At 34.9% G+C, this 13,769-nt stretch overlaps 1 protein-coding gene across 1 annotated transcript in view; it reads left to right on the top strand.

The window, feature by feature from the left end:
- TMEM41B (transmembrane protein 41B) overlaps nt 1-13,769 on the top strand; it is a 31,175-nt gene that overhangs the window by 5,557 nt on the left and 11,849 nt on the right. Inside the window, exons 2-6 of the mRNA XM_003412010.4 lie at nt 1,132-1,249; nt 5,449-5,577; nt 9,358-9,451; nt 10,085-10,189; nt 12,968-13,106. Of these exons, the coding sequence (XP_003412058.1) occupies nt 1,132-1,249; nt 5,449-5,577; nt 9,358-9,451; nt 10,085-10,189; nt 12,968-13,106 (585 nt within the window). The remainder of the gene's footprint in view (nt 1-1,131; nt 1,250-5,448; nt 5,578-9,357; nt 9,452-10,084; nt 10,190-12,967; nt 13,107-13,769) is intronic.

The raw sequence follows: 13,769 nt of genomic DNA on the forward strand, positions 1-13,769 counted from the left end.
GACAGTCCTAAACTTTTGTTTAGGATATTTTATAAAAGCATGTATGAAGACGAGAAGGCAAGATGGGGAAGGGAACCTAGATCAATGGAAACAGAATAGAATGGAAATATAAGAATGCTGACATATTTATAAAAATTGTAACCAATGGCACTGAACAATTTGTATAAAAATTGTTAAAGGGGAACCTAATTTGCTGTGTAAACTTTTGCCTAAAGCACAGCAAAATTTTATTAAAAAAAAAAGCACATATGAAAGTTATATGTGTAGTAGTTAGAGGAGGAGCATAATGGTGAATCCATTCTCAGGGAACTAAAAATAATAAATTCTGAATTATATTTTTTTAATCCCCTGAGTGTTGTCAGTATATATATGGTATAAAACGTAGACAATAAAAATTGAGCCACCACCTCCTGCCTGCTCCCGAGTGAGCGTTGTGTTAACAAGGGATCCTGGCTTGCTCCACTGACGCTTCATGATAAAACAGTGCTTACTCATTTTTCTGCTTGCTACTTTCTGGATCTCATTCCCTACTTTTACTATCTGGCATGTAATTTTAAAGGCAACACTGAGATTGCTTTGTGAGGGGATGCAAACAAACTCCCATTCTTGGAGTCACCAAACCACCCAGAAATTTGAGGTTCAACATTATGTGTCAAAATCCTTGAGGGTAAGGAGAAAGTATAGCATTCACTAGTTGCATTAGTAAATCTTTGTGTTCTTTTGACAGTTAAAGTAATGGACAAATTACTTAATCTTCCTAAGAGGCCATTCTGTCTGTATTCTCCCAATATAGAGATATATAAAATTAAAAGTCAGTGATAGCATCTAGAGCATAAAAAGGAAAAAAAATGCCTTTTTTTCCTTTGGTTTATCAACAGATCAGTGCTGTAACTTCTGTTGTTTTTTTCATGCTTATAAAATGAGTATGTCCCCCAGAAGTAATATGCCTATGTCAAATACTTTATGTGGTAAAAATTTAATGTCACAAAGTGTTTTGGGCAAAGGTGTGAACTGTTTTCTGGGAAGAAAGTATTTAAGGAAATTATTTGCTGGCTTGAAATACTGTCTTTATATTTATCTTAATTATAGTTTTTTAAACTTTGTGTTTTGTTTTCTTTTTTTTTCTTTCAGAGAAAGCCCGGGAAGAAGCTGGGTCAGCAAGAATGTCACTCCTTATATTGGTGTCCATCTTCTTATTGGCAGCTTTTGTTATGTTTTTGGTATATAAAAATTTTCCCCAGCTTAGTGAGTAAGTATATTGAAAGACAAACTGAAAATTCCTAGACAGTTACAGAGATGAAAATGGATTAAAACTTAAAACTGAAATTTAGCAACAGAACTGTCACAGTGATTGTGTATCAGCTCTCATGGCTTGTAGCAACTCCATTTCAACATTGTTAATTAAGTACTTCTTTCTCAATATGCTTCTTGATTTTCTCTGCAAGGTTTTTGTAGCACTCCTTGTTCTCTTAAAGTTTCATCTTTCTAATGGCTTTCAAAAAATTTTTTTTTGTATAACCACAGTGCATTTTTATATTGTGACTCTACACGCATGTTCCTTTTCTCTCTCTTTCTTTGTTTTTCTCTCTCTTTTGCATGCATGTATATGTACAAAACTCAGCATTAAATGAAGCATTTCTTACTCTTATTTTAGGCAGTATCTTCTGATACTTTCTAAACTATTCTATTTATTTCATTTCATTTTTTAATGCTGGTAGTGAGGAAGTAAACTTATTTTACAGTTCAGTAATAGATACTGACCTATAGTTTGAAAAACAGTTTACTAATTTCATTCCTTTTCTCTTTGTTTTCTGCCTTCCTACTTTTCCTTCTGGTCAGTTTTAGCGGGCTTCAATCAGTGGCTTCAATCAGTTTCCTTCCTCACCACATTCCTGTCTCCCAGCTCTTTTTTCCTTCCCTGTTTTTCTGAGTGATATGGTCTGAATAGGTACTTTTCGCATTCAAATTGACCTTGTAAAAGATTGTATATCTAGTACAGGTCCACAGTTCCTTAGCAAAAACCTTGGAGTGAAATGTGTTCCAGAATTTAGAATTTTTCTACATGGAATATACTTTATAAATTATGTAATACTTCTAGCAGGGTCTGGGGCAGCAGCCTATTATCAAATACATTAATATTTTTGCAGCAAACCTGCATAGTAACACTAAGTATAATTTAAAAAAAGACTGTGAATGACTTTACATAGTTTGGTTCAATTTTGCTGAAAAATAAATTATAAAAATCTATTCCTTTGCAGAATTTTTTAAGTTTTAGGTAAGAGATTGTGGGCCTAGAACATGTGGTAAGAAGCGAAATAACCACAACTCTTTAACTCACAGTAATACCACCACTGTGTAATCTTAGATTGCATGAGGGACGACTAAAATAGTAGGTAGACTTCCTACTAGAACCAGCCTCACATGAAAACCAGATGGATAGCTGTGAAATGTGATTTCAGGGGATCAGGAAATTCCTGTTGCCTCCAAATTCTTTTCCTTCACCATCTTCTGTGCTTAAAATGTTATGGTTACAATTTAATTATTTTGATTTTAAAGTGTTCCTTACATGGATTTAAATACTCTTTGGAAGGGTAGTGTGTTATATTGTTATTGTTATGTGCCATCAGTCAATTCTGACTCACAGCTACTCTATAAGACAGAGTAGAACTGCCCGATAGGGTCTCCTTGGCTGTAATCTTTATGGAAACAGATTGTCAGGTCTTTTCTCCCTCTGAGCCACTGGTGGGGTCAAATTGTCAACGTTTTGGTTAGCAGCTGAGCACTTAACCATTGCTCCAGCAAAGGTCCTTTATTACTATTAGTGTGATTGATTTCAGGAGGTTGCATACGATCAAGAACCAATGACATTGAACAAAGAAGTCGAAGCTGTAGTGAAGGCATTGGCATAAAACAAGGCTCCAGGAGTTGACAGAATACCAATTGAGATATTTCAGCAAACAGATGCAGTGCTGGAACTGCTCACTCGTCAATGCCAAGAAATTTGGAGGACAGCTGCCTGGCCAACCAGCTGAAAGAGATTCCTGTTTGTGTCCATTCCAAAGAAAGATGATCCAGTAGAATGCAGAAATTATTGAACAGTATCATCAATATCACATGCAAGTAAAACTGTGGTGAAGATAATTCAGTAACGGTTGGAGCAGTACATTGACAGGGCACTGCTAGAATGTCAAGTTGGATTCTGAAGAGGACATGGAACCAGAGATATCCTTGTTCATGTCAGATGGATCTTGGCTGAAAGCAGAGAATACCAGAAAGATGTTTACCTGTGTTTTATTGACTATGCAAAGGCATTCAGCTGCATGGATCATGATAAATTACGGATGATGTTGCGAAGAATGGGAATTTCAGAACACTTAATTGTGCTCATGAGGAACCTGTGTATAGACCAAGAGGCAGTTGTTTGAACAGAACAAGGGGATTCTGCATGGTTTAGAATGAGGGAAGGTTTCTGTCTGTATACATGTTTGTGTGTATGTATGTGTGCACGTATATGCATGTATACACACATTCCTATCGAGTCTTTTTAGTTTTTAAGTTGTATAAATCAGTGTTGTATCCTTTCACCATACTTATTCAATCTGTATGCTGAACAAATAATCCGAGAAGCTGGACTATATAAAAATGTGGCACCAGGATTGGTGGAAGATGCATTAGTCATTAACAGTCTGCAATAATGCAGATGACACAACCTTACTTGCTGAAAGTGAAGAGGATTCGAAGTGCTTACTGATGAAGATCGAAGACTACAGCCTTCAGTATGGATTACACCTCAACATCAAGAAAATAAAGAGCTTGTCACAACTGGACCAATAAACAGCGTCATGATAAATGGAGAAAAGATTGAAGTTGTCCAGGATTTCATTTTACTTGGCCCCACAATCAATGTCCAACAAAGCAGCAGTCAAGAAATCAAACGAGGTATTGCATTGGGAAAATCCGCTGCAAAAGATAAAAGTGTTAAAAGGCAAAGATGTCACTTTGAGGACTAAAGTGCACCTGACAAAAACCATATTATTTTCAATTGTCTCAAATGCTTACGAAAGCTGGACAATGAATAAGGAAGACTGAAGAATTATTGAAGCCTTCAAATTATGTTGTTGGTGAAGAATATTGAATATACCGTGGACTGCTAGAGGAATGAGAAGTCTGTCTTAGAAGAAATACTGCCAGAGTGCTTCTTGGAAACAAGGATGGAGAAACTTCCTCTAATATACTTTGGGCATGTTATTAGGAGGGACCGATCCCTGGAGAAGGATATCATACTCAGTAAGGTAGAGGGTCAGCAAAAAAGAGGAACACCCTCAAAGAGATGAGTTGACACAGTGGCTGCAACAATGGGCTCAAACATAGCAATTGTGAGGATGGCACAGGACCGGACAGTATTTTGTTCTTTGTTGTATGTAGGGTCTTTAGGAGTTGGAACTGACTTGATGGCGCCTAACAATAACAGTGTGATTGAATTTCTTAGATCCTCTGTGGTTTTGATCAAGGAGTAAGGAATCGAGAGTTGATTGAAAGAGGGAAAGGATATAGACTGTAGATTCAGGTTGTCTTTGCTGCCAACCTGCTTTAAGAATGGTAACCAAGCAATTATAAATAATAATACACTGTTACAAATCTTTGATATTCTGTTTATTTCTCTCTGTATACGTGTGTGTGTGTGTGTGTGTGTGTGTGTGTGCATATATATGCAGGTATACACACGTTTCTATAGAGTCTTTTTAGTTTTTAAATTGTATAAGTGAGAAAAGCCGGTTTAGTTTACCACCTGTTCTATAGGACTGAAGAAAGTAGTGTTGTATCATTGTTTTGCAGGGTCAGTTAAATTTTATTGCGTAAACATATGGGCAGAATATGTGTAAACACAAAGATGATTGGATATGATTATTTAAAGCTTTTGTAAGCAAGTGCTCATTTCCAAACAAGACACCAAAAATAAAGGAAAATTGATAGAGAAAAATGTTCGTTTGTTTGTAAACTTTGAATTGGGATATTCCAGAAAAGGTAAAAACTGAATTCATTGAAAATGTTTACTTAATTTTAGTTGAAATTGATTGTTGACTTTAATTTCTCATGAAGATTATCCAAAATGATGTTAAATGTTTTTAATATGCTAACATCTGTGATCCATTGCTTACATTTAAAATTTAAACCAATATTGGAATAAATCCTTTTAATCTTTAGTTTGAATCGTCCTGAACTTTCATACGTAGTTTAGATGTTTCATGAAATTCTTCATTAAAACATTAAATAAAGAACATAATTATAGACTTTTGAACTTAAAAATTGTGAATTTAGAGTTAACATATTATCAATCAAGACATCAAATCATTTTGGATAAAACTTCGTGTTTTGAACTTGACTTGATATTAATTATCTTGACAAAATTCTGTTTTAAATTTTTTCACTTTAATTTTATTTCTTTAGAGAAGAAAGAGTGACTATGAAGGTTCCCAGAGATATGGATGATGCCAAGGCTCTAGGAAAAGTTTTATCCAAATATAAGGACACCTTTTATGTACAAGTACTTGTAGCTTATTTTGCTACATATATTTTGTATCCTTTAACTGAAAAAATGTTTTCTAGTTTTGTTCAAGAAAAAGATTTAAAAAGGTCTGCTGTTCAGTTTTACAGAGTATAATTTTTTCTTTTAAGAATTATTAATGCAGTATATGTAACAACATTAAACAAATCATTGAAAAATTAAATTGGAAAAAATTCTATCATCCTATCTCCTCAAACTCAATTTTATGTCCATATATTTATTACCAGTTTTTTGTATCTGCTTATTTTTCTTATAAACATTTTCTTCCTTTATCCTATTTAAAATAATTACTTTGAATGACCAGTGTCCATGCCATAATTTTTAAATATTTTCTGTTAATTTTAGATATATGTGTCTCTAATTTTTCTGCTTTTATAAATATTATGTTACAAATCTCCTGGTTCATAAGATTTTTTTCTTCCATTTAATTGTTTCCTTTGGAAAAATTCCTAAGACAAGAATTAATGGTTCAAAGAATATGAATATTTTTTGTAATTCTTAGTGTGCATTCTTTACAGTAAATATAAGCTGTACTTTGTAATTAGTCAGGTAAATAGCTTTGTCCTTTTTACGTATTTTCAAACTGCATCTGCTATTGGTGATTGATCTTCCAATCTATGGGATAGCTTTAACTTTAATTTCTGATTTTTTTTGTCTTTTATTCTAGTCCTATCTTATTTTGCAAATCTTGGTGAATGAAAGACTTTACTTCATATTGAAAAAATAATCATCATACTCTTTAAAACAGCTTTTATTTTAAAAAATCAAATTGATTATTTTGTTAATTCTCTCAGAGTATATTCTTGTTTCCTTTTAATTCTTAAATTTCTTTTGCTTTGTTGAGCTTTTTGACTAAAATTTTTTCTCCTATAAAATTTAATAGCAGCATTTTCTTACATGTGTGTTGGTATGTGTATATATATGTATAAGTATGTGTCTGTCTATATATATATATATATATGTATATGGAACTCTGGTGGTGCAGTTGTTAGTAGTTCAGGCCGCTAAGCAAAAGGTTGGCAGTTCAGATTACCCAAGTTGTAAAAATTATTGAGGTCCGTTCCTTTTTCCCTTCATAGGCCATGACAGAACCTGTTCGAACCGGTTCAAAGACCTGATTTGACCCAGCATGTCCCAATTCAGACTAGCTACATTTCAGTGTCTTAACAGCCAGTAGTAGCGGCTATATTGGACAATACAGTACAAACCAAAAATCCATTGCTGTAGAGTTGATTCCAACCCCTAGTGACCCTGGAGGACAGGGTAGAACTGTACCACAGGGTTTCCAAAGAACAGCTGGTGGATTTGAACTGCTGACCTTTTTTGGTTAGCAGCCTTATCATTTAACCACTGCACCACCAGGGCTCCAATACAGTACAAGTATCTTCATAAATTATATCTAATTCCAAACTCTTTTATATAAATTAGTTTTTATAACGTAATTCCTTATTTTAACCCTCACATTCATTCATTTAACCAGTTTTTAAATTTTTTTTCAAAGTAATGATTATATGGTAAGTACGGGTATAGTGCTTTGAGCATTCAGAAGCAGAACAACTATTTCCAGCTGGAATAATGGGGAAGGATGGGTAGAGATAGGAAGTAGATCGTTGTAGACAGAGCAAGACTACAACAGCTTGCAAGCCAAGCATGGTTAGTAAGTGATCAGTAGTCCAATTTAGTTGGAGTGTAGGGTGTAAGGGATATAGACAAAACAAGATTCATTATGTATTGTTGAAGTGGTCTTTCTACTTTTCATATATGTTTGAAAATTTACATAATAAGGTTTGAAAGAACCCTGAAATGTAAATCTCTGTCTCCCTTTTTTTAGTGCAGACATCCAGTAGACAGATGGAATATTCGAGACTGGTATTTGATTAGAGAGATTGCGTCAGAGATACAGAATTAGGAGCTATCAGTATATGTGGCTGATGTCTGAAGCTATGGAAATCATTGAATTTATCAAAGGAAAGGGGGAGAAGTGTGTGGCTAACAATGTTAGAGAAAGCCCAATTTTGAGGGTAAGGAGGGGAAAAAAACTAAAGAAATTATTTGTAACATAGAAGAAAAGTACAGCTCACTGGAGCCTGAGTTTGATGCGAGAGGATGTCTAATCCTATGCAGAGATCGTTAAAAAGCCATTAATTTTGGTCAGGGGGGTGTTTCAATAGAGTGGTGAGGTGGGTAAGCTGAATGGAAGGGGACAAGGAGAGAATCTCTAATGAGAAAGTGAAGACGAGGGGTAACTGTTGAATAGGATACCTGGTTGAGGAAAGCCTAGGTTTTAATTCTAGTTTGCAGGCATCTTGAGTGGCTTTATAGAGAAGGAATCCCATGAAAGAGCAAAAAGTTAGAAATGAAAGAATCCAAGAGGAAGGAGGAGGAGATCGAAATGAAAGAACATGAATAAATTGGGAACTGGAGAAAAAAGAGTCAGAATTTACGGGTGGAGATAGAAATTTTAAAGTAGGAAGGAGAGACAAATTCACTCAGTCTGATTAACTTCTAAGTAGATCAACTTGTTTGGGGTGAAGAAGTCTAAGGAGTCCAGGCCAAAACTAGGAACTAGGGGAAAGTAGAAATAGCGAAACTGTTTAAAAATAAATTTGTGATTTTTACTATATTTTTTAACCTCTTAATCCTTTTCGTGAGTAGTGAATTATGGTAAGTTTCCAAAGTTAAATTAGAAATAAGTGATTATACTTAACGGTATGTAGATTTCCATAGAAATCTTGTTTTTTTTTTTTAATTATGCTTTAAATGAAAGTTTACAGTTCAAGTTAGTCTCTCATACAAAAATTTATGCACATATTGTTATGTGACCCTAGTTGCTACGCCTGTAATATGTCAGCACACTCCTCCTTTCTACCCCGGATTTCCTGTGTTCATTCAGCCAGCTTGTGTCCCCTTCTGCCTTCTCATCTTGCTCCTGAACAGGAGCTGTCCGTTTAGTCTCATGAACCTACTTGAACTAAGAAGCACACTCTTCATGAGTATCGTTTTATGTCTTACGGCCCAGTCTAATCTTTGTCTGAAGAGTTGACTTCGGGGATCATTTTACTTCTGGGTTAACAGAGTGTCCGGGGGCCATTTCTTCTGGGCTTCCTCCAGTCTCAGACCATTAAGTCTGGTATTTTTACTAGAATTTGAGTTCTGCACCCCACTTTTCTTCTGCTCTGTCAGGGACTCTATTGTGTTCCCTGTCAGGGTGGTCATTGATGGTATCTGGGCTCCATCTAGTTCTTTTAGTCTCAGGCTGATGGAATCTCTGGTTTATGTGGCCGTTATTGTTTCTTGGGCTAGTATTTTCCTTGTATTTTTGGTGTTTTTCAATTTCTTTTGCTCCAGGTTCGTTGGGACCAATTGGTGCGAAATCATGTTTCTTGAAAAAAAATTTTGGGGTAAATCAAAACAGAACTCATACACATTACAGAAGCATGTTATTTAAGAGATAAATGAAGACCTTTATTTTTTGTCTACATTCCCAGTTCCTCTCTATCTGACATGTGTAGGACATTTGTCTTGGTTTTTCTTTTAGTAACACACTCTTATTAGCATTGTATTCATAGTAATGCTAGTTAGAATAAGAGGCATTACAGGTAAGAAATTAATGAGCTTGTATATTTTTAAAGTTTGTATGTAATTTTATATTTTAATACTGAAATGCGGATATAATCCTATTAACATGGTACCTTCTGTATTAATACTTTTTTTCTGAAATGTTGGATTTGTCTTTCCTTTTAAAAATTCCATTTAATTAATGTTTTAATCCTTAACTTAGAAGTTAACAGCTTGCAAACATTTGCTATTCCAGGTTCTATATTTCTCAGTATCCTCTCAGGGTTTCTTTATCCCTTTCCACTAGCCTTATTTCTTGTTTGTTTGGTAAGTATATAAAATGAAATTGGGAGACTGGAAAAAAAATAGCTTTAAGTAGAATGATGATGATGATGATAATCTTAGGCCCACTAGTCTATGTTAGCATATAAACTCACTAGTTTAGTGGAGTTTAATGTAAAGTAATATCTGTGAAGTCCGGTAAGGAGCTGTTGTAATTTTTTTCCCCTGGAGCCCGGGTATCATAGATTTATTTGCATTTATGGGTTCTGTTTTTGCCTTTTCTTCCTTTTTTTATTTTGTAATTCAATTAAGACTGTTTGTAGACACAATGAATTAAGTTTCAGGGTTGGGGTAACGGGTTGGGATGGTTTCAAGCGTAGTGATTGGGAATAAACTGGCACCTATCATTTTATTCTTAGACTAAAGATCAACATTAAGTATTTGTCATTCCATCACTAAGTTTAATCACAAGTGCCAGTTGTTTTAGCTAACCTCTTTAGCTAGGATTTGGTTGAGAAAGGACTAGGTTCTTTCTTGTTCTTTGCATAAGAAATGTCATACAGACTATCCTTTCCACCCCACAAAAGAAGTGAACTAGTTGAGTATTTCCTTAGGTGAATATCTGTGTGAATAAGATGGAAAAATACAAAATGTTTTTTGCTTCTTGTTACTTTTCAGTGTTCTGGACTCGGTGCCTCATTCTGCTATATGCTTTCCTATTTAGTTGGGAGGCCAGTTGTATACAAATACCTAACAGAGAAAGCAGTGAAATGGTCACAGCAGGTAAACTTGTATTTTTTAGTCATTTAACTCTTTGGCTAGCTGGGTTCTCAATATATAACCCCTACCTAAATTAACTCAGACTCAGGCCTTTAATAAAATTTATCTTTTGGACGAATAAGAATGTTAATAACGATTTCAAATATGATTTTTTTGTACTTGTAATTCTTCAGTCCTGCTAAGTTCAATCAAAGTAGTCAAAGTGTCCATGTAAAGGAATCACATATTTGAACACCTTTTTTGTGCTAATACAGCATGCTATCAGTATACACCAACTCCTTTAATGCATTTCATCAGTAGAAACAGCTGTTATCTTCAACCAGGATCTCTGCTACAGACTAGCAGTGATAAATATAACAACTACTGTACAACTTGGTGTTGCTGTGTCCCTTCCTATACTTATTTTCAAAAGTCCCTGGGAGAGGTGTTTGAAAATGAACTCAGGCACACATAGATAAATGGCAGTTTTTTTGAATGGGACACCCAGGGCAGGAAAAAGGGCTTCTATAACAAATTGCTACAAACTAAGTAGCTTAACATGACAGAAATTTATCCTCTTCTCACAGTTTTGGAGGTTGGATGTCTGAAATCAAAGCAGGGCCAGTGCTCTCTCTAAAAGCTATAAGGAAGAACCCTTCCCTGCCTCTTCCTAGTTTCTGGTGACTCCCTTTAGTCCTTGGTGCTCCTTAGCTTTTAGCTGTATCACTCCAATCTCTACCACTGTCTTCTTGTGACCTTCACTTCTCTATGTTTGTATATGTGTCTGTGTCCTCTCCTCTTCTTAATAGAACATTAGGGGCCCGCCCTAAATCCACGATGATTTGGTCTCCTTAACTAATTACACCTGTAAAAAACCGTGTTTCCAAATAAGGTGACATTCTGAGGTTCCACATGTACATGGATTTTTGGGGGACATGATTAAAGCCACTGCAATGCATATGTGAAATATGCCTTTTGGTGTACCCTAGTCAGGGTATTAATTTGTTCTTCACATTTCCTTTATTTGATGTGGTAAGTGGAGATAATATTTTACTGAGGCCTTTTCCTTCCATGACTTAACTCCTTGACTTGATGACAAAAAATATATAGATCAAAAAAATGTTCTTTCTGAGAACTTTAGTAGATCTTTGTTCAGTGTATCTGTATCTCAGAATATTAACAATTAAAAACATAGAACTAATCCCCCTGAGCACATTTGTCAAGGTGTTTTTATATACTTTTTACAGTATGCAGGAATATATTACTTTTTCATTAATAGAAAAAATGAAGTTGTATTATCTCCTTTCAATCTACACATACTTTTCCTTTTGTGAAATTAAGTTACCTTTTTGTGATACATTATAGCCCAAACTTAACTGTTGCTGTTGTTGTGTGCCCTCAAGTTGAATCTGACTCATAGTGACCCTATAGGACAAAGTAGGACTGACCCTTAGGGTGTCCTAGGCTACAGCCTTTATGGCACCAGATCTCCAGGTCTTCCTCCTCCCCCCCGCCACCCCCAGGAGTGGCTGGCGGGTTGGAGCCACTGACCTTTTGGTTAGCAGCCAAGCACTTAACCATTGTGCCACCAGGGTGCTGTTCTGGGAAGACAATAGATAAGTAGAAAAGGTAGCATGTGACATCATTTTGGAACAAAAAAATTAAAAAGCAGTTATATAGCAGGATTTTATAGCAATACATATCTAATGTTACAAAATTACGTATTCTAAAGCAAACATAGTATTGCTAAGGGAATCCTATTTTTGAAATTAAATATTTTGCCCGAAGTCGCAATTATTGTACGGCAATATCTAGAATCTCATATCCCTACACTTTTGGTCTAGTTCTCTTCTCACTATACCACATATGCACTGAATACTAAAATGATTTTATATAAACGTTTTTGTTCGCGATGGCTGTTTTATTTTCTGTGAACTTATTAGCTATTCAAAGAAATATAAACTAATTCAGTGCTTATATTTAATCAGCTAAATGTTTCCATAAATACCTATTTAGTTTCATTTATCAGTAATGAATTAATTTGCTCATGTGATATATAATAACAAAATAAAAATTATCTTTTTTTTTTTAAGCTAGATTTGTTGATGTGCTGTGCTAGCCGTGTACATTGTAGGAAATTGAAGGCATTAAAAAGTTGGCCACTTATATATCTAATTATCATATAAGTTTAATTTTGGCATATCAGGTTTAAAATGTTACTGTTGAGTTGTCATTATTTAAGCTGGTATAGAAACATCTTTAGTAACATTAACACATAAGAACAATTTAGAGTTCCAGCTCTAGGAGAAGGCACTGTTAATTCTGGGGGAAGGTACTTGCCATCAATAATTCCCTGGTCTAGGAGCCTCTCAGCACGGAGACCCCAGGTCCAGAGGACATGCTTCACTCCTGGCGCTTCCTTCTTAGTAGTATGAGGTCCCCCTCCCTCTGTGTTTTTTTTTTTTTTGTTCTTTTATATCTCAAAAGAGATTGACTCAAGATACCCTGTAATCCTGTAGATTGTGTTCTGCATCATTAAACTGCTTCTACCTCATTTACATCATAGAGGTTAGGATTTAGGATTTCTAACGTATAGGGAATTACCTCAGATCACAAATGGAGAACAGCCATACAGTACTGGGAATCCTGGCCTAGCCAAGTTGACACACATTTTTGGGGGACACAGTTCAACCCATGACAGTTGCTGAGTTGGAACTGACTCGACAGCACCTAACAACAGCTCATTTTCAAGATTGGCCTTAATCTTCATGCTAATTCTTTACTTTTTTTTTTTAATGACAGGTTGAACGTCATAGAGATCATCTCATTAACTACATTATATTTTTGAGGATAACACCATTTCTGCCTAATTGGTTTATTAATATTACTTCTCCTGTGATAAATGTGCCACTGAAAGTTTTTTTTATTGGCACTTTTCTAGGTAAGGCCTGTCGTGGACACTGTATTAGAGCTCATTGTGTACTTATGTAACATTGTACAGCTAGGTTAGATTGTATGCTTCTTGCAGAGATGCAAGTACCATGATAACTAACTCTTGGGCACAGTGCCTGGCCTAAATAGGTGCTCAGAAATGTTGAATTAGGGCTTTTTTTTTCCTCTTTAAATAAGAGCATATTCTGTTAGATATTATTTTAATCATATAGAATTAAGTAGAATTTTTAACCTTTTTTTTCACTCTCAGTGGAGAGAAAATCCAAGATGCCTTTTTTGAGTAATTTTTTCTTTGTTTTCTGTTCAAGTGCTGAAGTATTGAAAGTTAATTTTCAGTAGAGAATTTATCTTATTTTTTTATTTTATTGTAATCAACATTTATTGTGGACATTACCAAAAGAATGGGGGAAGCTAGGGTCAACCAAGGCTCTTGTTTTCAAGGAGCTTAACACTTAATTTCAAAATTAAATTATTTTGTGAATTCTGGTGGTTCTTAGTAAGAATATTCTGCTTTTCTTTCCAGTTTGAGTTGATTTGTTTAGATACCAACAAAATGAGCAGATTTCTCATGTATCGAATGTCTAATGAAGTTTAAGTTAATCCTTAGAAAAATAGATCTTTTTGAAATGAATAATCAGAATCACTTATTGCT

This window comes from Loxodonta africana, chromosome 7, assembly GCF_030014295.1.
Source record: "Loxodonta africana isolate mLoxAfr1 chromosome 7, mLoxAfr1.hap2, whole genome shotgun sequence".
In the NCBI taxonomy this organism is placed as follows: Eukaryota; Metazoa; Chordata; class Mammalia; order Proboscidea; family Elephantidae; genus Loxodonta; species Loxodonta africana.